This window comes from Gambusia affinis, linkage group LG07, assembly GCF_019740435.1.
Source record: "Gambusia affinis linkage group LG07, SWU_Gaff_1.0, whole genome shotgun sequence".
NCBI classification, from domain to species: Eukaryota; Metazoa; Chordata; class Actinopteri; order Cyprinodontiformes; family Poeciliidae; genus Gambusia; species Gambusia affinis.
Genome location: NC_057874.1, coordinates 27,984,792 through 28,007,295, shown reverse-complemented (window position 1 = coordinate 28,007,295; position 22,504 = coordinate 27,984,792). Strand labels below are relative to the sequence as shown.

General features: G+C 37.1%; 3 protein-coding genes across 5 annotated transcripts; 1 reads left to right on the top strand and 2 right to left on the bottom strand.

The window, feature by feature from the left end:
- Positions 1 to 904: 904 nt before the first annotated feature.
- On the bottom strand, positions 905 to 5,192 carry LOC122833791 (ADP-ribosylation factor 1-like). 2 transcript variants are annotated; one of them, XM_044121676.1, is made up of 6 exons: positions 4,915 to 5,192; positions 3,934 to 4,014; positions 3,730 to 3,839; positions 2,956 to 3,027; positions 2,308 to 2,430; positions 905 to 2,194 (listed from the first exon to the last, which is right to left on the bottom strand). In XM_044121676.1, the coding sequence occupies exons 1-6, from the start codon at positions 4,979 to 4,981 to the stop codon at positions 2,108 to 2,110; spliced, it is 540 nt and encodes a 179-aa protein (XP_043977611.1). In that variant the 5' UTR covers positions 4,982 to 5,192; the 3' UTR covers positions 905 to 2,107. The 2 variants fall into 2 exon arrangements, with proteins under 2 accessions (XP_043977611.1, XP_043977612.1); XM_044121677.1 differs by lacking the exon at positions 2,956 to 3,027 and having other exon boundaries at positions 4,915 to 5,173.
- A 2,468-nt stretch (positions 5,193 to 7,660) lies between these two features.
- On the bottom strand, positions 7,661 to 11,977 carry LOC122834499 (ADP-ribosylation factor 1-like). Of its 2 annotated transcripts, none has more exons than XM_044122999.1 (6): positions 11,721 to 11,977; positions 10,709 to 10,789; positions 10,505 to 10,614; positions 9,563 to 9,634; positions 8,350 to 8,472; positions 7,661 to 8,236 (listed from the first exon to the last, which is right to left on the bottom strand). In XM_044122999.1, the coding sequence occupies exons 1-6, from the start codon at positions 11,785 to 11,787 to the stop codon at positions 8,150 to 8,152; spliced, it is 540 nt and encodes a 179-aa protein (XP_043978934.1). In that variant the 5' UTR covers positions 11,788 to 11,977; the 3' UTR covers positions 7,661 to 8,149. The 2 variants fall into 2 exon arrangements, with proteins under 2 accessions (XP_043978934.1, XP_043978935.1); XM_044123000.1 differs by lacking the exon at positions 11,721 to 11,977 and adding an exon at positions 10,870 to 11,145.
- Positions 11,978 to 15,448: 3,471 nt separating this feature from the next.
- On the top strand, positions 15,449 to 21,967 carry LOC122833531 (nucleoporin NSP1-like). Its single transcript, XM_044121178.1, has 5 exons — positions 15,449 to 15,766; positions 17,424 to 17,846; positions 18,556 to 18,839; positions 20,170 to 20,297; positions 21,571 to 21,967. Exons 1-5 carry the CDS (start codon positions 15,688 to 15,690, stop codon positions 21,773 to 21,775), a joined length of 1,119 nt encoding a protein of 372 aa, XP_043977113.1. The 5' UTR covers positions 15,449 to 15,687; the 3' UTR covers positions 21,776 to 21,967.
- The last annotated feature ends 537 nt before the right edge of the window (positions 21,968 to 22,504 follow it).

Below are 22,504 nucleotides of genomic sequence, written 5' to 3'. Positions count from 1 at the left end.
AATGAAGAAGTCAGCAGTTACATATTTGGAAAAAGCTTTGGGGATTTTTGAGGTTGCATCATTTTTATTATTGACTCTGGAAACGAACAAGTTGCTTCCAGTTAAACGTTTTGATCTGTTTGTTTTTTGGATTTATTCCCTCCTGTTTTTGTTTCCTTTTCTCAGTTCAGCTTTCCAACATTTTAATCTGGTATGAAGTGAAAACACGTTGATTCAGATTCCTTCACACTTCAGATGTTAGTTATTTAAAATCTGCTTTTTTTTTTGTCACACAACCAGAAATTTCTTATCCTTTTCTTACTGTTGGTCACATTTTGATGAAAATTTAAATGGTCACCAAACTCTTGAGCATGATGTCATAAAGTCAGACTCTGATTGTTATTGATCTGTTGTTGGTTTAGTTCCATTTTTCATGTGAGCTGGGGCTGATTCATGTTAAAAATCTAAATATTAAGCTTCATTTCTCCAGATTACATCCCCCGGTTGGATCGCAGCAGTCAGGCTTTTGAAGTCCAGACATATTTACAGGTTAAGATGGAGATTTGTTTGACTTTTTCCAGGTTTCCTTTGAGTTTTAAGGGGTGAGATATTTTCTAACTGTGCATATGTGAAGGAGACGCAGAAAAACACGACAGAGTTGATAATAAAGCTGTAAATAAGTTCTGGGCAGATTTGTGTCCCATGATGATGATTAATGAAAAGGTTTCGGTGATTTAAATAAAGCACTAACTTTCATCCATCTGAGTCAGCGTTTTTTTTCTTAACCTCGGTTTTGGTCATAATTGTTTGTTTTTTTTTAAGATGATGTAAAGGTTGAATATTTTCACCTTTTTAAGTTTTTGTCACATTTCAAAGAAAAACTTCAATGTATTTTATTGAGATTTAATGACAGACCAACACAAAATGGAATGAATGTTACATTTATTCATCTATTTAAACTGCATGTAAAGTATCTTAAGATTAAATTTCCTCTTGATTGGACGTTCACCTTCCTCTGCCAATATTGGAAAGAAAAATAAACAAAAGGTTTGTGGACATTAAAAGCTGGTTGATATTTATTTATTTACATCCCAGCCTTGCTGTTAGTTTCTTAAAATGAGACAAAATGATTCAGTTACTTCCATCTTTCATGATATCAAATTATTCTGACATTCAAATTTCACAATAAATAGTTTCTTAAGATATTAGTGCAATATCTGCAAAAAAAACTAAAACAAATGTTTGTTTTTCTCTTTTTTTGATGAAATTACCATATAATCCATATTTTAAAAAAACCCATCTGGTTGTGAAAAACATTTAGAAACAAGAAAACTATCAAGGAGAATGAAAAAATCTCAGCAAATAATTGACTCAGATTTTATCAGTTTCATAGCAGTGAAATACATGTAGAAAAATAAAGCACATCTGTTTATTTTTCTAATTTTTTAAATGTATTTAAATTCTAAAAACAACCAACAAAATCTGTTAGAGCACAAAGCTGCAGAGAAGCAAGAAAACTTTAAGAATATAAAATCTCTTTGTAAATAATTTACAGATTTTACAATAAATACAGAATCAAAAGAATTTATGAATTTACCATCACATTTGTAAAAACAATAAAAACATCTGATTGGAAGTGCAAAATGTTGAATGTTTGAAGCAAGAAACTATCAAGGACAATATAAAATAACAGCAAATGATTGACATTCAGAGTTAACAATAAATGCAAAGTTTCATAAGATATTAATGTAATATCTGCTGAGAAATGAAGCACGTTTATTTTTCCAGTTTTTTTGTGAATCCGCCATCAAATTTGTTGGAAAAACACCCAAAATAACATCTGTTAGAGCACAAAGTTGTGCAGAGAAGCAAGAAAATCATCAGAAAAATTCCTAGAAAAAAAAGGAGTCATGTAAATATCTCAATTATTCCAAAAACAAATTAAGATAAAAAAAAAATAAAATGGTTTCTGGTCGTCTCTTTCCAGAGAAAAAGTGCGATAGTTTTACAGGTTTGGACGTTTTCTCAGAAGATCCTTCAGGTTTCTCCAGGTAAACGGCGCCAGCGGCCGCCTGGTGCCTTCAAAGACTCAGCAGGAACGTCAGAAATCAGAGCATCTCAGCAGCAGCTACTTCTTCAGGATCTGGTCGGAGAGCCAGTCCAGCCCCTCCACCAGACCGGCGCCGCTGACGGCACAGGACGACTGGACGAACCACTGCAGGGACACACACCAGGTCAAAGGTCATCCTCTACCTGTAATCCCTACCCTAATCGTCCACATGAGGCCGTCTGTCCAAATTATTTCTGATCACCACAGGAAGTACCTACCGGCTGCCGGACTCCTGATAGGCTGAGAGCCTCTGTGATGTCATCGACCGACATGGCTCTGGGTAAATCCTGTTTGTTAGCAAAAACCAGAACTGGAACGTCCCTCAGCTCATCCTCCTCCAGCTGCAAGACAAGCAGTTATGTATAAAAAGGCTGCCTGTTACTGTTGTCAAGGTGACGATGTGTAATGTGTCAATGCGCCCACCAGAGGGCGATCTAACATGTAGATGACAGAGAGAGAGAGAGTCTTCTGTCTGGCCGGTTATCTTCACAGCGGTGTTCATTCATGACCAGAATAAGTTCTGTAACTTTGATTACAGGAATGAATTTTAAACAGTGAATAAATAAGTATCTACATCGTGCTGTTAGCCTGTAAGCTAAAACTGGTTCATGTTACTGTGTTTACATTAACACTACATTTGTCAGGATATTTAATTTGACTTAAAATCTGGAAATAATCTACTTTAAGACCGAGACGAGACCGCTCCAGATGATTTTGAACAGACATTTCTTTTTTTTTTTAAAAAAAGTCTCAGTCCAGACCAGAGGTCAGCAACCCTTCTGACCCTAGGAGCCATTTGTATCTTTGGTTCAGCTAACCGCATTTATTTAGCTTTATTGAGTTTTATGTTGCAAACAGAAGCTCACCTGCATGAGGAGAGTTTCTGTGGCCTCTTTAATCCTCTCTGAATCGCTGCTGTCAACCACATAAATAAAACCCTGGAGATAAACAGCAAATATTAAACAAATATGTTTGTAACATAAATTTTACACTAAAATTAAGGACTGCACAATATTTAAAACCTTATCTGACATCCATATCCTTGTGACCTCATAGAAAGTCCTATTACATCCTGCTATTCAGTGGTGAACTTCTTCTAATGCACTGATAGCAGAGCTAATTTTTCATTTAGCACTTTTGCTAACTTTGAAAAAGTTTAGCCCACTTAGTTTGTCCTAAATTAATTATTCAGGATATAGTCTAAAGTACTAATTTACTTTGGTGTTTTTTAAACCAAACAGAAAGTTTTGGTTATGGAGTATTATGAATTCTTCAAGTAGTTCGACGTTTATATTAATGTTCTTATTTTGAAGTGGGAGAAGGCCGTTTTATGCAGTCGTTTTGTTTCCTCTCATGTTCTTCACACATGAGCACAGACAAAACACCAGTTGACATCATGGGTAACAGAGAAATAACAGTTTTTACTTTGTGAATGGAATGTTTATTTACTGCATTTATGTGTGGAAAATAGTAGCTTCTTTTTCCTAGCTAGGAATAGCTAGTGCTACCTACTGTTGTTTGATGTAACAGTGGTGTCCAGCTGTCTTTGAAGCCAAATACTTTTCCCATGGATGCATCAAAGTGACTGAAGTTTTCAACCAGAAGCCTCATAAGTACTTTGACACCTGCAGTGTTTGTACCTGCGTGTTGGGGTAGTAATGTCTCCACAGCGGTTTGAGCATGTGATGATAACCAATATCCCAAACTGTGAAACTGACGTTACTGTGCTCCACCGTCTCCACGTTGAAACCTGAATGGGGAAATACAGGCATGTGACTTTAAAACGCTGCGGTTCTTTAACTCTGAGGTCAGACAGGAAGAGGTCAGAGGTCAGAACCACTCACCGATGGTTGGGATGGTGGTGACCACATTGCCCAGCTTCAGTTTGTACAGCAAAGTGGTTTTACCTGAACCATCCAGACCCACTGCAGACACAAACAGAGAAGAGCTGTCAGAACCAGAACCAGAGTTCTGATTCAGGGCGGTTTGTTTCCCACAGGTCCCCTAAATGTACAGGTGTGTAACAGGTACCGCAGAGGCGGCACCAAGTCGACAGATAAGTTTCCTGAAATGCAAGTGAGAAAGATGAAACGTAACAACGGAGTGGCGTAACTTCTGGAATCTCTGCGGTTATATTTATTAAACATTTAATTCAATCGATTATCTGATAATAAAATAACACATTACTGCTGGTTGGCGTATTCCACACCATTCTCACTCATCTCAAGAGGATGTGAAACTAATTTTGTGCCTGTCACAGGTACATAAATACAACTTAGTGATGGATTTATAAAATACTTGGATCCCACAAGTCTGAACCGGAAGTGATCCGCGTCATCCTGGTAGATAAGTGCAGCGTAAAGCATAGATAAACCAAGAAAAAGAAAATATATGGACACATTTACATTTTAGATTTTTTTGTGTGTAAAGCACTTTATGGCATTTTTTAAAAAGGTGCTATACAAATAAAAGTATAAAAGTGCCTACTATGCTACATCCTTTACCACCTTGACCTCAATGTGTGTAAATATACACACACACCTTCATTTATGTTTTAATGTTTATGTTATGTTTTAATGAAATCACATCATACAGATCTAATCTATCACATTTAAAATTAAACATTTCAACTCAACTCTTTATTTTGTAATTTTATTGATCATGGCTACTGATAATGAAAACTGAAAACAGAAAATTTAAATAACACAAAACTGTTTTTAAAAAGTATATTTAATGTGTAAGTATGTTAAGGCCTACCGTATCTGCATTCCCGGAGTTTACCACAGCTTTACAGCCAGCATGACGTTAAAATAACAAAAACTCACCCATTAAAATCCTGACGGGAGTCTTTGAGGTGAACATGGAGAGGATCTGTGAAACGATGGCTCCCATGACGGAGGTTCAGGTTGGGACCGACCGGGTTCGGGCTCCAGGGCTCCGGATCTCCGTGTCTGGCTGTTTCCCGTGTTTCATACAACACTGTGGGCGCGTTTCTCTTCTCCACGGCGTCATCTCAACAGCTGTCAGCACAATCCACGGTGGAAGGAAACACGTAAAACAAACCTGGATCACAGGGAAACTCTGAAACGCTTAATCACCTCACTTCCGGTTTGCCTACGTAGTTTCAAAATAACAGTACTCATCCTTTGTCATAAAAAAAAAAATCAAACATACAATTAATTGAATTTATCTATTAATTTAATTCTTTAATTAATTCGTAAATTAGTCATATTTATTTATTTATTTATTTATTTATTTATTTATTTATTTATTTATTTATTTATTTATTTATTTATTTATTTATTTATTAAAGTTTAGACATGGGTTTAGACATGGGTGTCCAAACTTCTCAACTGTTTAGCTGAAAGCACATGGCACCAAATAATTATATTTTTTTAAATTTTTAAAACAAACTTTTTGTGCCTTTTTATATTTTATATTCTCAGTAACAAAACTTAAAAAAAAACCATACAGCTTTATTGAAGTCAATAAATTAGTTGAATCTTTGTAGTAAACTAAGCAGTGAATCTTTGCAGATTGTTTTTATTTGTTTTTATTTGTTTTTTATTTGAGCTGCAAGAATTGCTTTTGAGTGAAAGCAGGTTATTAATTGTGGTTCTAGTTACTTCAAAATTTAGATGAACAGCAGAACTTTATTAATTAACAAGAATCTATGTTTTGCAAATATTTTTTAAAGAAATTACTCTTTTTAGCCCCTGTAAACCCACAATACATTTTACCTGGGTGCATTTATTTAAATACATACCATATTCTCCCAATTCCAAACTTCTTTCTTTTTAGGATTAATTTTGATTGTGGTTCTTAATCTGTTGGACTAAGTGATACAACAATGTAGTTATGAGAAAGATGAAATCTTTACTGATGTTGGTCGTGGTGGTTTAGACGTGGACTATAAGGGGAAGAAAGGCCTTTTTCCATGCCTGATTTTGAATGCATGTGATCAGTTCATGGGAAAAGAGGATGATCTGACTCTTCACCAGTCATGTGATGAAGTTCATCATGAACTTTTACCACCTGCAAAAGTTAATGATGAAGGGACATCTGTCTCTTTGATGTACCCTTTAAAACTAAAGACGATCCAAATGAGGCTCTGACACAAGATGAGAAACCGCTGGTCCTCTAGAAAAACAACAATATTTTCATAGTAGAAACAAAGATGAGAAAGAACTACACAGGGACTGATGTCAAATAGATCAATGAGCTCATGAGAGGCGTAGACCTTCATGACCAAAACCCTTCATGGTGCAGAATCATGATCAGGTCCAAGAAGTGGTGGTGGCCCATCTCAAAAGTACACCGATAAATAAAATGACTGTAGCTTAGGAGGTTGGACTTTATCTTGTAACTGGTGGGTTGCCTGTTGGAATCCCCACTTTGTCTGTGTCAGTCGTTGTGGCCTTGACCAAGAGGACGATTCACCCGCCATGCCTGCCAGAGTATGACTACTGCTGTCAAACTGCACCAGGGAAGCTGTAGCTACAATATAGTAGCTTACTCCTGTCAGTGTGTGAATGTGTGTGTGAATGGGCGAATGACTAAATGTGGTGAAAATGATACAAGTACAGGCCATTTACCTTTTAGATGTTAATTTAAAAACGTGTCATAGGAGGGACGACCGATTTGCTCACCTTCCCACAGGTTGTGGCTTATTGTCTTATGCAAAGGTTTGGCATAAGGTCAGTAGGTCATGGAAATAGATCTCAAATGGACACTTCTCTTCAAGATGTGTCCAAGACACTTACTGGTCAGTCAATGCAAGAATCGTTTCCAGAAATGTTGCTTTTGCAGCGAACATGCCTGGGAGAAAGTCAAGGCTATATTGCACATTGAGTGCTTCAAGAAAGCTCATGGAGGGGATGAAATAACCCAAAACTGAAGAATACCAAAATCACCAAATGGTGAGAATGAGCCAAACAACTGGGCTTTGGATCCAGGCGTTGGGGTCCGGTATCCGGTAACTTTCAGGTGAGTCCCTGGTCCAACACACCTGAATCAAATGGATCATCTCCTCAGTGTGCAGTCCAGTTCTTCAGAGTTCTGCTAATCACCTGGTTCAGGTGAAGCAGAAACAGATAGAAAAGGTGCCTGACCCCCAATCCCTGGAGTTGAAGACTCCTGGAGTTTATTACTGTGTGACAGTGAGACTCACAGATGATCGATTTTCAATAATAGAACTGAAGGCCTCTACTATAGAGGTTATCTTTATGTTAATGTGATCACATAACACTACAACTGAATGAAGTTCAATAATAATTATGCATGAACACTTTTTTCCCTTGATTAGTTCAGATTATAGATGACATCTGGTTTTAATATTTTCATGTCTGGGAAGAATTTGGGATTAAATGGGTTAGGAGGTAAAATCATTTATCATTGTTTTAATTCTAAACGCTGTTTGAGATAAATTAGAAAATTCTGATTGTCTTCTTCAGTTGGAAGTATCAACTTAACAAACCATAAAACACATGAAAGAATAAAAACTTAAATTTGGTCAAAATTTATGACTTTTAATTCATTTTTTACAGTCAAACTTGTGAAACTAAGAGTCTGTCAAAATAAGACTATAGGATTTAGCTTCTTCTGGCTTTTATTATATCAAATGATATCAACATTTGGTTTTCACAATAAATACAGTTACATAAAATATTAGTGCAATACCTGCAGAAAATTAAAGCACATCAAGGCATATTTTTCTCCTTTTTTGGTAAATTTACCACAAAACCTGTTGTAAAAACACCCAAAATAAACACCTGGTGACGAGTAATGCAAACGTTATAGGAAGAATCAAACAACCATCAGGAATAATATAAAATCTTACAGCAATATGTAAATACCTCAACTATTCCAAAAACAAATTAAAGTTAAAAAAATCTAATGGTTTCTGGTCGCCTCTTTCCAGAGAAAAAGTGCGATAGTTTACAGGTTTGGACGTTTTCTCAGAAGATCCTTCAGGTTTCTCCAGGTAAACGGCGCCAGCGGCCGCCTGGTGCCTTCAAAGACTCAGCAGGAACGTCAGAAATCAGAGCATCTCAGCAGCAGCTACTTCTTCAGGATCTGGTCGGAGAGCCAGTCCAGCCCCTCCACCAGACCGGCGCCGCTGACGGCACAGGACGACTGGACGAACCACTGCAGGGACACACACCAGGTCAAAGGTCATCCTCTACCTGTAATCCCTACCCTAATCGTCCACATGAGGCCGTCTGTCCAAATTCTTTCTGATCACCACAGGAAGTACCTACCGGCTGCCGGACTCCTGATAGGCTGAGAGCCTCTGTGATGTCATCGACCGACATGGCTCTGGGTAAATCCTGTTTGTTAGCAAAAACCAGAACTGGAACGTCCCTCAGCTCATCCTCCTCCAGCTGCAAGACAAGCACAGAGCAGGGATTAGAGTCTCAGATTACTGTAATCTGCCTTAATTATTTCACACTAACATTACTTTTCACAAGGTTTTCCCTTTCTTTATTATTCTATAGCAATAGTAGATTACGTGTTGCTTCTGCATGATGCTGCCACCACCATGTTTCACTGCAGGAACAGAATTTCAATACAAACGTGTTTCTACTTTGAAATTGAGAAAAAAAACTTCTGCAGATATTTTTTAAAAACAGATATTTAGGCTGAATTCCCACCAGCCCTGTTTAGTTTGTTAGTTCTAACCAACTCCAGTCTGCTTGCCTAGTCAAAGTCCATTCCGCTTGGGGAGATGTGAATGTGCAATCGAAATAAAAAAAGGGAACTCTGTTCCACCTACAAATCTCATTCTGGGTTTGGTTGTAGTGAACTTTGGTGGGGTTCAAATCTAAATGTGAACGCCAGTGGACCTGAGACCGCTCCACTAGCAGGAAGTGGACTATACCACAGAGCATTCTGGGTAAATACAACCAAAGAAAAATTGCTAACTTGCACTAGCGGGAGAAGTGACTAATCTTTTCCCAAAGACAAAAGAGAAATCTTACAACCGCTAAAATCTGACACCACTGCATTTTTAACAGCATTTTTGTGAAACACTGTAGCACAAGAGGAAGCAGCAGTGTCTCCTTCTTAAGTTTTTGTGTTGTTTCCTTCAGTGGTTCTTGGTGCAGCGCCCCCACAGGTGAGGAGGGGAACAGGTTGCTCAAAGGGTTTGGTTGGTTTGACACATTGGAGCAAGAAAGAAAACCACAGCAGCTGAAAATGTAACAAATGTTGCAGTTTTGGTCTCTAACAGAACCGGGTCTACCGGACTATCAGGTGGGAAAAACAAAATCTTAGTCCAGACCAGGAGTCAGTGGCCTTTACAGTACTAAGATACGCTTTTATTATAAGAATTCGTTTTACTCTATGTGGAAATATTATGAATATATTGTACTGAAAAAAGCTCTACATTTGAAAACTTTGCTAAATTTCTTTATGTTTTTGGTCAGTTCTGGGTGCAAACGTCTTGACAAGCATTGAGTTTCAGAGACTCACCTGCCTGTGCAGCTCATCTGCAGCCTCTTTAATCCTCTCAGAGTCGCTGCTGTCAATCACAAAAATCAAACCCTGAAGACAAACAAACGGAAAATTAAGCAAGAATGGTTGCAACATTTATTTTATTTATTAGAAAAATCAGCAAAAGTAATTGTGATAAATGAAAATGTTCTAGGGATGCACTACATGTGAGCATTAACATCGGTTTGTCATTTTTTAACAATTGCTATCATTCCAGTAAGTTTAACAGGTCAATTTATTTCCATCATGTTTCTATTTGTGTTTCAGTTTTCTGGTTATTTATTGCTAACTAGTTTACATTAGTTTAATGTAACTAATAAACTGGTTACATTAGTAGCTAGTTTAATTAGTTACATTAAAGTAGTTACTAATGTAGCCTAACTAGTTTGAAATATTTCAAACTAGTTACATTAAACTAGTGTTTTAGTTTATTACTTATGTAACAAGCTAAAAATACATTTAACAATTTCAATTTAATTTCCATTAAACTAGTAAACTAATTTAATAAAACTAATTTGGTAGTTACTAATGTGGTAGTTAATTGTACCTTAAACAATTTTGAAGTATTTCAGACAAAATGAATGTAAACAGTTAATCGGTATAATAAAATGGCTTCCTAGCAACTGTTGCTAAGACAATTCTAATTTTGTTTTCCTTAACCCCTAAATTTGTTTGGTGCTTGTAACAACCTCAGAGCAATTCTAACCATATTTTTCACCAATCAACTACACGACCTAATTTGGGGAGTCAGTAGAACCTGTTTGGCAGCATGAAGGAGGCTAAAGCGTCTCAAAAAGCAACACATCACGTAAAAAGTAGAAAAGCAAAGACAGACAGAAAAGATGAAGAAGGTCAAAACCTTTTCCCATCTGTGCATCACAGTGAATTACTGCAGGTTAATGAGTTGTGCAGTATTTCTACCTGTGTGTTGGTGTAGTAATGTCTCCACAGCGGTCTGATGACGGTCTGACCACCAACGTCCCAAACGGTGAAACTGATGTTTTTATATTCCACAGTCTCCACATTGAAACCTGGACAGGAAAACGAAAGTGTGTGGCTTTAAAACGCTGCGGCTCTTTAGCTCTGAGGTCAGACAGGAAGAGGTCAGAGGTCAGAACCACTCACCAATGGTCGGGATGGTGGTGACCACCTCAGCCAGCTTCAGTTTGTACAGCAGCGTGGTTTTACCTGCAGCATCCAGGCCCACTGCAGACACACAAACAGAACAGCTGTCAGAACCTGAACTGGTTCTGATCCAGGGCGGCTTGGAAGACAAACTGAAGAACCTTTAAAGGATTCTGTAGACCAGTCACACAGTGAATTCAATGACAGCATTTTTTATCCACAGCAGCATGTAGATGTCCCGTTATTAATGACACACAAATTCCCAGGCAGACCAGAAGAAACCCCACAGCATCACAGATCTTCTACCGTGCTCAACAGTAGCTCTGAGGTGCTTCCATGAATATCTTTTCCTTCCAGATCCACCTGAGATCAGAGCCGACCGAAGGCATCGCAGACTAAGCAGCTGCTTAGGACACCCACACCACCAGGGGGCCCCCAAGAGCACCAAGATAGCATGATAAAATATATGCATATATATTTAAAATAAAACTTAATAATACAAACTGTATACTTTTACACATGGAAAAAAAACAATTTTGGTATGATAGTTGTTACATCAGTTATTGTTAATCTCTTCCTGTTGACGGCTGCTTTAGGGGAAATATAAGATATTAAACCTGTTGACTTGTTTCCTGTAAATTTAGTGTTTATCAATTGATGTTACATTCAAATAGTTAAAATAATATTGTACACTTAAACATCACTCTATTTCAAAATCTGACTTTAAAAAATTTAGTTTGCTACTTCTGTTAAGATCAACAACTATAATAAAGCTATAATAACACTGGCACAATGTAGCTAATAACAAACGATACAAATACAAAAAATACTGAGTAGGAACACTTTTTCCGCTGTATTGCTAAAGCAGAGCCTTTATGTGTCGTACATAGCGCATTCACTGGTCGTAGGGATTGTTAGAGATACAAATAATTATAAATAAATAGGAATTATTGATTATCATAGGACATTTTGCCCACTGATATAAAGTCTAAATGCTGTTGTAGTAACTCACCCATTAGGATCCTGACCGGAGTCTTGGAGATGAACCTGGAGAAGATCTGTGAGATGATGACTCCCATGATGAAGGTCCAGGTAGGAACTGTCCCAGGTCAAGGTGCGTGTCTCCGTGTCCGTGGGTAGCCCATGTTTTATACACCACCTCTGTGGGTGTGTTTCTCTAATCCACGCTGTCATCCCGGGAGATGTCAGCTCGGTCCACGGTGGAAGGGCGCACGTAAAACACAGCTGGCTCACCGGGAATCTTCAAAACACCTCATGACATCACGTCCGCCTCCACAACTTTCAAAATAAAAGCACTGAGGCTTGAGCATTTAAACAAAAGTTGAAAACGACTCAAGATTTAGATTTTGTGTAAGAGCAGGAACCTTTATTTATTTACTTATTTGTCGTGTGTATTGTACTACATTATTTCTACCGCTAGTAACAAATAATTATGTCTTTTAATTAATTAACAAACGTATTATTTATTCACCATGAAGGTTTTAACAGTGAAAACTTGAAAAACAGATATGCAGGCAAAGCAGGTTACTTTTTATGTGGTTACTACAAAGCAGGTTACTATGTATATATATATATATATATATATATATATATATGTGTGTGTGTGTGTGTGTGTGTGTGTGTGTGTGTGTGTGTGTGCGTGTGTCTCATTAATGTTATAAATACTTAAATACTTTATTACTTAAAAATTAAGTAATAACTCTTTAAGTAATAATTATTCTCAGCCTTTGAAGGTAATGAAATCTAAAGCCGAACCATCTTCTGTTTTATTTTGAAAATTCTTCCTCTTCCTGTTTTTTATAGTGCGTAGTAGGAAGTGATGCCGTTTGCTCTGCCTCTTTCTTGTGTTTGTTGGCAGGTGTGACACAACCAGGTTGGTCTGGATCAAGGGTGTGAAAATCATTTTCGTTTTGGACCAAATCCAGAATATGAAAGTTCTTATTAAAGGGTCGGTTTGTGCCAGAATGTATTGATAAACCTGTTCACAAACTGTTAAACTATCAATGAATGCTTAGAATTAATTAACATTATTAAACATTTTTTCAGTCCCTCCAGGATTTTATGATACTGCTAATGTTTTTTTACAATAAAAATCAAAGTGTTTGTGGTATTAATTTGGTAATATTTGCAATCATTTATGAAGACTTTTTAATACTCTGTGCAGATCATGGACTCTAATCTGACACCAATAAAGGCCGAGGCAGTTGTTTAATACAAGTAATAAAGTTTTTGACCGTTTTTGACAAAAATCTGCAGTAAATTTATAATTAAATAAAGTGTTAGGATTTGGTGATTTTACTTCAACTTCCATGATAATTCTCACACAACTGGAGGGACTGATTGCTATAATTTGGCAGTAAACAGATAAAAGCTGCATTGACTCGATTGATAACATAACATTTAAGCAGACTTAGTGTTTAGTCTAGAATCTAGAGGGCCACATAAAAAGGTACGGCGGGCCAGATTTGGCCCACGGGCCTTGAGTTTGACACACGTGGTCTGGATCGTCCCAATCAGACACAGATTAAAAACATTAAAAACCAATTCATAATATTTTCTAAAGTCTTTATTTCGGGATTCCCAGATTAAACCATAAAATATATTTTCCTAAGGTTAAAGTTATTTCCTCAGTGAAACATAAAGCTCTGCAGGCTCTTCAATTAAAATTTATCCATCAAACTACATGGTTTGTTAATTGGAAATCAAAACAGTCAGAAAAGGAGCTTCAGTGATTTATAATTTCTTCTTGTAAGTTTCTATGTTTGACTTGGTGGAGTTGTATAATTTTCTCTACATTTGATATGTTTGGTCGTAGCATTGTGGATTGATTGCTCAGTGTTTTCTGCTGCTTCATTCCATCTGGTTTTGGGCAGAAGCTCCTTGTCTCTGATTCAAAGTGAAGAAATGTTTGATGGAAAAAATTTATTTGAGAATGCATGATTCACTTTTTGCATGTTTTATTGTATTCCCATTTGGGTTTCTACTGCTTCTAAAAATAAGCCAAGAGCTCATAAAATACGGCCAGACGTTTCTTGGTGTCCAGAAAATGAGCTGTTTCAAAATCAGCAAGCACTGCTCGTCACCTAGCAACCCTGGCAAAGTCAGCCCGTTACCTAGCAACCCCAGTTGAGTTCCTGGTTCTACGGCTGCATGTGTTGCACAACGGCTGCTGGAAAGTGTTTTGTTGTTGACTAACCATTCAGAAACCACTTGCTACTTTCTTGTTGGTTGTGCAAGAGGTTCTACTTTTGCTTTTCAAAGAGTAAAGGTTTTGTGATTGCATATCTGCATTTTTATGTGCAAGTGTAAACGCTGAATTTGTGGGTGTCACCAGGCCCAGCTTATTGGGTTGAAAGTGACAAGAGGCCCTAAAACAGCTCAAACCAGGCAGAACTGAACAGACTGCAATCTCATCAAAAACATGTTACAGATCTTTCCTGACCTGTTCAAAGAAGCATTACAAGACAGAGTCCGTCTGGTTTGAAGACAAGGTTACGCTGTCAAAGTTGTCAACAGAGTTTGCTGAACTGGAAGTACCTGTTTTAAGGCATAATTAATCATCAGCAGGCGGCTGTATCTCTCATCTCCATGCAGAACCGTCGGGAGCGGTCCACTGAAAAATACTGATTCTGGTCAACAGGTGAATTAAATCATCTTTCAAAATTTCCAGGTGCTACTTGGCAACATCTAGAGCTCCGGTGTGAATGATCCGATTTTCAACTGTTGATCGTTCATAAATAATTGTCAGCATTTTCTCAGACACATCAGACACCATATTATTCAGGAAGCAACAAACCTTGGTTGTTTTCTCATCTCAGAAAAGTTTAAACCCTTACACCAATACTCAGGACCTTTTGTAATTTGCATACAAAAGAGGAAGTTTGGGATGTTTTTAGAAGTACAAGGTTCAAACAGCTGAAAATATGCAGACTTGATTTTCTCTGGCTCCCGAGTCGCTTTAGACGGGAATAGTTTGGTTCCTTCCTGTCACTGTTGTTTGAAGTTCAGGTTTGTGTGAGAATCAGAATCAGCCTCTGTTATCATTGTAGAGAAGCACAACAAAGTTAGTGTCAGTACATCCACAGAACAGAAGAAGAACAACAAACAACATTAGACATGGATGGACAGCTGCCACTCAGATTATGATTAGGTGCAGCAAACTTGTTTTCAGTGGAATGGATGATCTCAGTTTGATTGTTTGTGCTGCTTGTTTTGAATGCAATCTGCTGCTCCTTCACAGGCTCAAAACAATAAAATCTCAAACCTGAGTGATAGAAGAAAAGCTGATTTTCTTTTTCCTTGACTTTATGCAATTCTGTTTGTAGCAAAGATCATTTAAATTTGTTTTTACTCGGTTTTACCCTGCAGGGCTCCTCTCTCTTAAGGTTTTAACAAATAGCAGAACAATGACTGTAAATGTTTTTCACACCTGCTGATAAAATGATCATAAAACTGTTTAATCAGCAGCAGTCGTCCTGATTTTCATACAAAAGAGGAAGTTTGGGATGTTAGCTCTAGAAGTACAACAGCTGGCGGCTGTATTTCACTTCACTTCACTTTCACTTCCGTTTAACAAACCAGTTGCTTTCATTCGTTTGTTTTATGTTCTGGAAGATACATTTCTGGACCACAAACATATAGTTAAAGTAATCTGACCTCTGCACAGATTGTTGTGGGTTTGTGCTTTATAAATATCCGGGCCAGAATGTCACTCAGTCCTGTTACAGTAACATTCTGCAGCTGTGTATCTGAACCAGACAGGCTGCCGGGGAGAACAGGAGGTTTCCCTGCAGAGACTAAACCCGAGAAATGAAACTTAAAGAGATTGTTTACTTTTGAAGCAGGAAGTGAAATTAAACAAGCTGACGTTCGGCTCTGAGAAGCTGCAGGCGGAGACTATTTATTATCACTGATTGCTTTTTTCCCTGCAGACGTCGAAAGATCGGCTTAGTGTAAAGATGAAGCTGCTTTTCTTGATGGTGACGCTGATGACCTTCACCGAAAGGTCACCGCATGCTTGGCCAGACCCCACCAGAGGTAAGAGCCGTAAGAACACAAACGTCCCTAGTTTGAATCATTTTGTAGAAATATAGCCTTTATCTCCTCCTGCAAATTTCCTGTTTTTGTTAACATTTGGTCAACATTTGTCTCAGCCTCATCCACAACAGATTTAGAAAAACTGAATAGTTTTAAATATACTGAATTTACATGGTATATTTACATGGTTACATGGTTACAACGTGGCTTTAACATGTGAGATCGGAGATAAAACTCAGTAATCCACATCCCGAAGTGACTCCCTACTTCATGTTTAAAGTATTTGCCAAAACATGCCAGTGTTCTCATGGCTGACCACATGGGGGCGCTTTTTCAATTTTTCTATTTGTAAGGAGGGAAGTTGTGCAATAAATTCCTTAAGATGTTTTTGATTAGATTTCATACAAAAATTTATTTTCAACTTAATGTTGTAAAGCTTTCAATATATTCACATAGTTTCCCACATTTTATTGCTTCACAACCACAAACTTTATTTATTAGGGGTTTTATGTGACAGTACTGGTATTGCATCACCATTCTGTAGATTACCAGGTACAGCTCATATTGTCAGTCTTGCCTCCCCAGTCACTTGTTTCACATCTAAGCAATTTAAACACACTAATAGGAAATACTTTAAATTAGGAATCAACATTTCTAGTTAATTTTGTCTTATTTCAAGTGTGCCAAGGCATTTTGAACTAGAAACTAAACAAAAACTATTTGGTAAGATGTTGTGTTTTTTGCAGTGTAGGGTGTATCCTCTCCAGAAAATTCTTTGATGTTGACCTAAGGCAGACTCTGTTGGTTTCAAAATGTAATTTCTTGCAAGTGAACTATACCTTGTTGCCGGTTCGTTTGGGGAGGTGTGAATGCGTTATCAAAATCTGATGTGGACCAAAAAAGTGAACCCTAGCCCTCTGGTCCGTCTACAAATCTCTGTCTCTGTTCAGTTGAAGTTCAAATGCATGTGTTCACACTGAGCAGATCAAAGACTGTTCCAAAACCAGGAAGTGGACTACAATGCAGGGCATTCTGGGAAATTATAACCCAAACAAATGTGTTAGTCTAGCACTAGCAGGAGAAATGTGCTTGTGTTTTTTATTACCAAAGACAGAAAAATAAATCTTGCATCCACTAAAATCTGGTGCCAGTCCTTTTTTGTTTATATTTTGCACATAAGAAAGCTGCGCTCAGTGTCTTCTTCAGAGGTTTTTGTATTGTTTCCTTCAGTGCCTCAGTATAGCGCCCCCACAGGCGAGGGGGGAAACATGGTTTTCAATGTGTTTGGTTTGTTTGGCACTTTGTAGTGAGAAAGAAAACTGCAGCAACTGACTGACAGAGCAACAGCAGCGACTATGAATACACCCTTGAGAAGTGGTGTGACAGGAACTATTTTCTTGATATTTTCCAGCATTAGGACCTGTAAAGATCTCATTAACCCAAGGCACTGAAAATAAAGAGATGCCACAGGCATGTCTATATCTGGTTTCTTGAAAGGTTGGAACATGGTAAAACTCTAAAAATGTTGTAAGAAGACTTTTTCAATGCACTCCTATTGTGCAGCTCTGAGAAACAACAAACATCCCCTGAAATCCTGAGTAAGAATCAGGACTTTATCTCATTCTGGTGGTGTGTCTGATTATACTTTCTTCCTCAGGTGGTTCTGGAGTCAATCTGAGCGGGAAGATGTTCACTTTGTCCAGTTATTATGGAAGTTTGGTCTTCTATTCACCTTATGAGCTGCCTCCCTGGGCTACTACTACATCATACCAAACCGACTCTGCCTCCACACCCAGCTACACCCAAACCAACACAGGAACAACTGAAATGTCTACCCCTTACACAAAAACCAAAACCCCTGAACCTATAACTAGATCTTATCAACCCACCACTCCACGGGCCACCACTCCACGGGCCACCACTCCACGGGCCACCACTTCACGGGCCACCACTTCACGGGCCACCACTCCACGGCCCACCACTACGACACATCGGACCACCACTACGACACATCGGACCACCACTACGACACATCGGACCACCACTCGGCACCCATGGACCACAGCTCCTTCCACTAGAGGTGAGTTCCTCCACAAATAATCACTGAGGCTTTATTGATATTCTCTGTTCTTGTTCATTAAGGTGAAAAACTTCAACAAAGAACAAAGTTAGCGGGGCTATCTGTTTTCTTTCTTTTTGCTATTTTTCTTGCGTAGCTTAGTTTGCTTTTTGTAGGTATGTATTATGACATTTTAGTTAATGCATCTTAATTCTGCACTAGAGGAAGGCAGACACGGTAAAACCGGATGTAACCGTTGGTCAAAAACTATAATTATGAAATTATTAAAGAAGTCAATGACGCGTATCACGACGCAATCCCACCTGGTCAACAGTCGGCCGCATCCATTGTTATTTCCGTAAATCGGTGACATCAACCTTCTTCTTCTGCGCATGCGGGTTGCTACGAAGTTGTAAGTCTCTTCTAATGAGTTAAAAAGCAGATTTCCGGAAAGAATGTGAAATCTGAATAAATCATCAAGACCTGCTGTTAGCATAAGATGTGCAGAATAGCAACTCTGGAGAGGCAAAATAATAAAAACATAACCACGTTATTCATGTTTTCCTTTTTCTGTTGTTTTTTTTGTTTTGTTTCAGTTACTCTTTATAATGTTACATCACTGAGATTTAACCTTCTGTTATATATTTTTTGTATTTCATTTATTTGCTCTTTACTTACAACCTACTTACGCTTATTTTTGAGCTTCTCTGTCCTTGTGCGCCCCCTGCAGGCGTGTCAGTGTGCTTGCGGTATGTCACAGACTCTGACAGTGGCTCCATCTTCACCCTCAGCCCATCCAGCCAATATCTGAGGCTGGAAATCAGTCGTCCGCAGTTATACATGCTGACATTCAACAATTACAACACAGTTTACCTGCAACCTTACTTAAAACTCTGGTCTGGTCTGACGCCCAACGTGTGGACCAGCATCTGCTTCACTTTGGACAACACGAAGGGTGTAGTTCAGATGTTCAGAGACTCATACATGAGCAGCAGGAAGCTGCTGAATAACCAGGTGAGAACAGAACGAACAACATCTTTGATTTAGTGTCTGCAGTAATCTAAAGATAAGACTGCTATCACTGATATGACTGTTTTCACATCCCTTCATTTTTTCCACATTTTGTATCATTGCAGTCAAAATCTAAAATAGATTTTAGTATTTTTTTTTGTTGTTTTTTTTAATTGAAATTATTCATAGATTAATCCACATACTGTAAAAATACAACAAGTAGTTTTGTTGTGTTTCTAGTGTAAATATCTTATTACACTTCATAGGGCAAAACTAACTTACATGTAATTTTTCAGCAACACATACCAGCTTGTTTTAAGTAAGAAATTCTTAAATATTGATAAAAAAATTTACTAGCTTCACTGCCAGATTTTTATACTTAATACATTTTTTATTTCCTAAGGGGGAAAACACAATAGAAATAAAAACAACGCTAATAAAAACAGGCAACAATAAATATTGAGCAGTGATAGTCATAAAGACACATGTCACTCAATAGATCTCTAAAAATATATTAATTTATTAAAGTGCACAGCTTTAATTAAGCATACTTCCACTTACAACAAGACATTTTTCCCATAAGTAAACAACTGTTTTTATGAATATTCAAGAATTAATGACTTAAAACAAGCTATTGTATCTTGCTGAAAAGCTGCTTGTGAAATAGTTTTGTCTTATTTAAGAGTCAAAAGGTTTTTGCACTAGAAACAAAATAAAAATATTTAGTAAGAGTTTGTGTTTTTGCATTGCAGGTGTCAAAATGGCCAAATCCAGCCCATCATGATTGTTTGTGTGGCCTTTTCATCTAGACTGTAGAAGGCCACATAAATAGCACTTTAAGATGACAATTGGGTGTTTAAAATATCATTTTATCAGTCAAATTAAATCAGTTGTATTTGTATAGGACTAAATTACATCAATGTGGAATAAATGTTAAAAATGAAAACATTTAAATTTGTACTAAACAGAGAAAACTATAATATTTTAACAGTTTACATGTTGCATTAACTGTCCCTTTAGGGATGTCCACAATCCTGAAATTGAGAGATTTACATTTTTTATAGATTTCTTATGTAAATATTTTTTTATTATTATTATTTTATTTACTCATTCAAATATGAAGTAAGTTTGTAAAAATAAAGTGGAAAACAGTGAAAGGGAGTGAATCCTTTGTTTTGAATTATTGAAATAAACTTTACAATACATTTGTAATTTATTAGGTTGCATCTGTACACTCACATGCATTCTAATGTAAATCTCAATGAGTTTCTTAATTTTCTCTCCAAAATTATCTGCTTTGTGTGGGTGTGCGTGTGTGTGTGTGTGTCTTCAGTACGTGTGGTCAGGTGAGCGTGTGATGCAGTTTTCAAACTTTCAAGGTCAGCTCACTGATGTCCAGGTGTGGGATTATCCTCTCCGTTATCAAGAAGTCCTGTACTACATGAGCAGTGGTGGCTACGGGTATGCTGTGTGTGTGTGTGTGAGTGTGTGCTTGTTTGTAGTACCTTGTGAGAACCATTTCCCTGAAACATACATTGTGGGGACCCAGTGCTCCTTGTAGGGACTGAAGCCTGGTCCCCACGAAGGGACATGCTGGGAAAAGATTTAGGACTAAGGTGTGAATTGAGTTTTGATTAGGGTTAGGATAAGGTTTAGGCTATAGAAATGAATGGAAGTCAATGGAAAGTCCCCACAAAATTAGCCACACAAACGTGTGTGTGTGTGTGTGTGCGTGTGCGTGTGTGTGTGTGTGTGCGCACACACTTGTTTATATAGCCTGATTGGACCATGTTCTAGTTCCATTCAGACCATCAGACCACTTTTGTTTGACTAAGATACCAGGTGTTGAATTTATTGCGTGGCAAATAAAAACAGTAATTCACAATACAAAAAATACATCTGGCCCCTGAATACTTCCAGCTTGCCAATTTTGGCCCAAGGGACAAAAAGTTTGAATACCACTGGTTTAGAGGTACGATGTGAATTAAGTTCAGGTTAGGAATATACTGATAATGGTTAATAAAAATAGATGGATAAATGCAGATACTGAAATGAATGGAAACCAATACAGAAACCTAAATATATATAACAATGTAAACTTTTGAGTGAACCAGAGCTTAAACTCTTAATGAGCTTAAGAAAAAGAAAAAAATTTAAATTGAACAAACAATTGAAATTTAAAGGTTATATTTTTTACATTCTGTTTTCTTATGCCACAATTTTAAAATACTAATTTCTTTTTTTGTCTAAATTTTAAAAAAAATATACCAAGTTTATTTGTATAGCACATTTCAGCCGCAAGGCAGTTCAAAGTGTTGTACATAAAAACAACATACAGTCAACAATTGAAAATCAGTAACAGACAAAATTTACATTTTGACAGTGGCCATCATCAAAATCACCAAAACACGTAGAATATATTGATCAATGTTCCATTTATTATTGCTCAAAAGCAACTCAGTGTTTCAGCTGTTTTGCAGTTTTGCTGGAAGTTTGTTCCAGATTTGTGGTGGATAAAAGCTGACTGCTACTTCTGCATTTCACCATTTTTAAACCCCAAAGATTTTCCGTACATTGTAAGACAAGTTTCCATTACGAACAAAAAGAGGTTATTGAATTTTTTATACAACCAACACTTACAAAATATATAGTTATATTTAATATTTATTTAAACAAATACAAACAAATTAAAAACCTTTCGATGCACACATCAAGTTTGTGCTTTTGATTTTAGGTCCTACCAAGGTTCTGTCCTCAGCTGGTCCTACATCAGCTACTCTCAGACAGGCAGGACGCTGCTGGAGGACGGCTATGAGCTGCAGATGAAAAAGCCAAACCGCAAGTGGGAACGAAGAAATCACCAGAAGGGAGGATTCAAGCCCAGAAAGGTTTTTCTCTTTGAGGAGAGCAAAAGAGAGCAATGGAAGAAAGAGATGTAATGTTCAATGAAATCATATTATACCTTTTTGACCTTTCTATCTGAACATTTAATTTACATGAAGATTAATCAATTAATATTTGCGCTGATCAAAAATATTCTCAAAATCACATTACAGTTTTAATAGTTTATTTTCCATCTTTTGTAATTCATTTGAACTTTCAACTACAATAAAGTGATTTCTAATTAAATATTGCATATCAGTGAATTTTGTTTTATACAGAACAACATTATGCATTTCTGGTTAAAATAAAACCAGAAGTTTATAGCAATCTGTGTGAACAGAAAAAAACTGTGGTAATGTTTCATGACATTTTCTCAAAATCACTAGCGCAGCTTCATTTTGTCATGACCATGAAATAATTATTCTGCAGAAATTAGTTGTTAAAATTCAGTTTGAACATTCACAGTGATGGTTCTTGCATGAATAGATCCTGTGCTAGAAAAAGAAAAATCATTGTGCGTTTCATCAGTGACATTGCAATGTAAACAATTTTGATCCAAAGTGTGTAACTGAGATTACAATTTTTTTTCTATTTTCAAAATTGATACAAATATTTTTAGATCAGAGACTTTAACAGATTAATCTTATTTGGTAGATTTCATTTCAGTTTACGGACTTGAACTTGGTGGGTGAGTTGATCCAAAAATATTGATACCAATTTGCCATCGGCATCAATGCTAGCTTGGTCAGATCAATAATTTAGTTTTAGATTCCCTCTTGAAATTT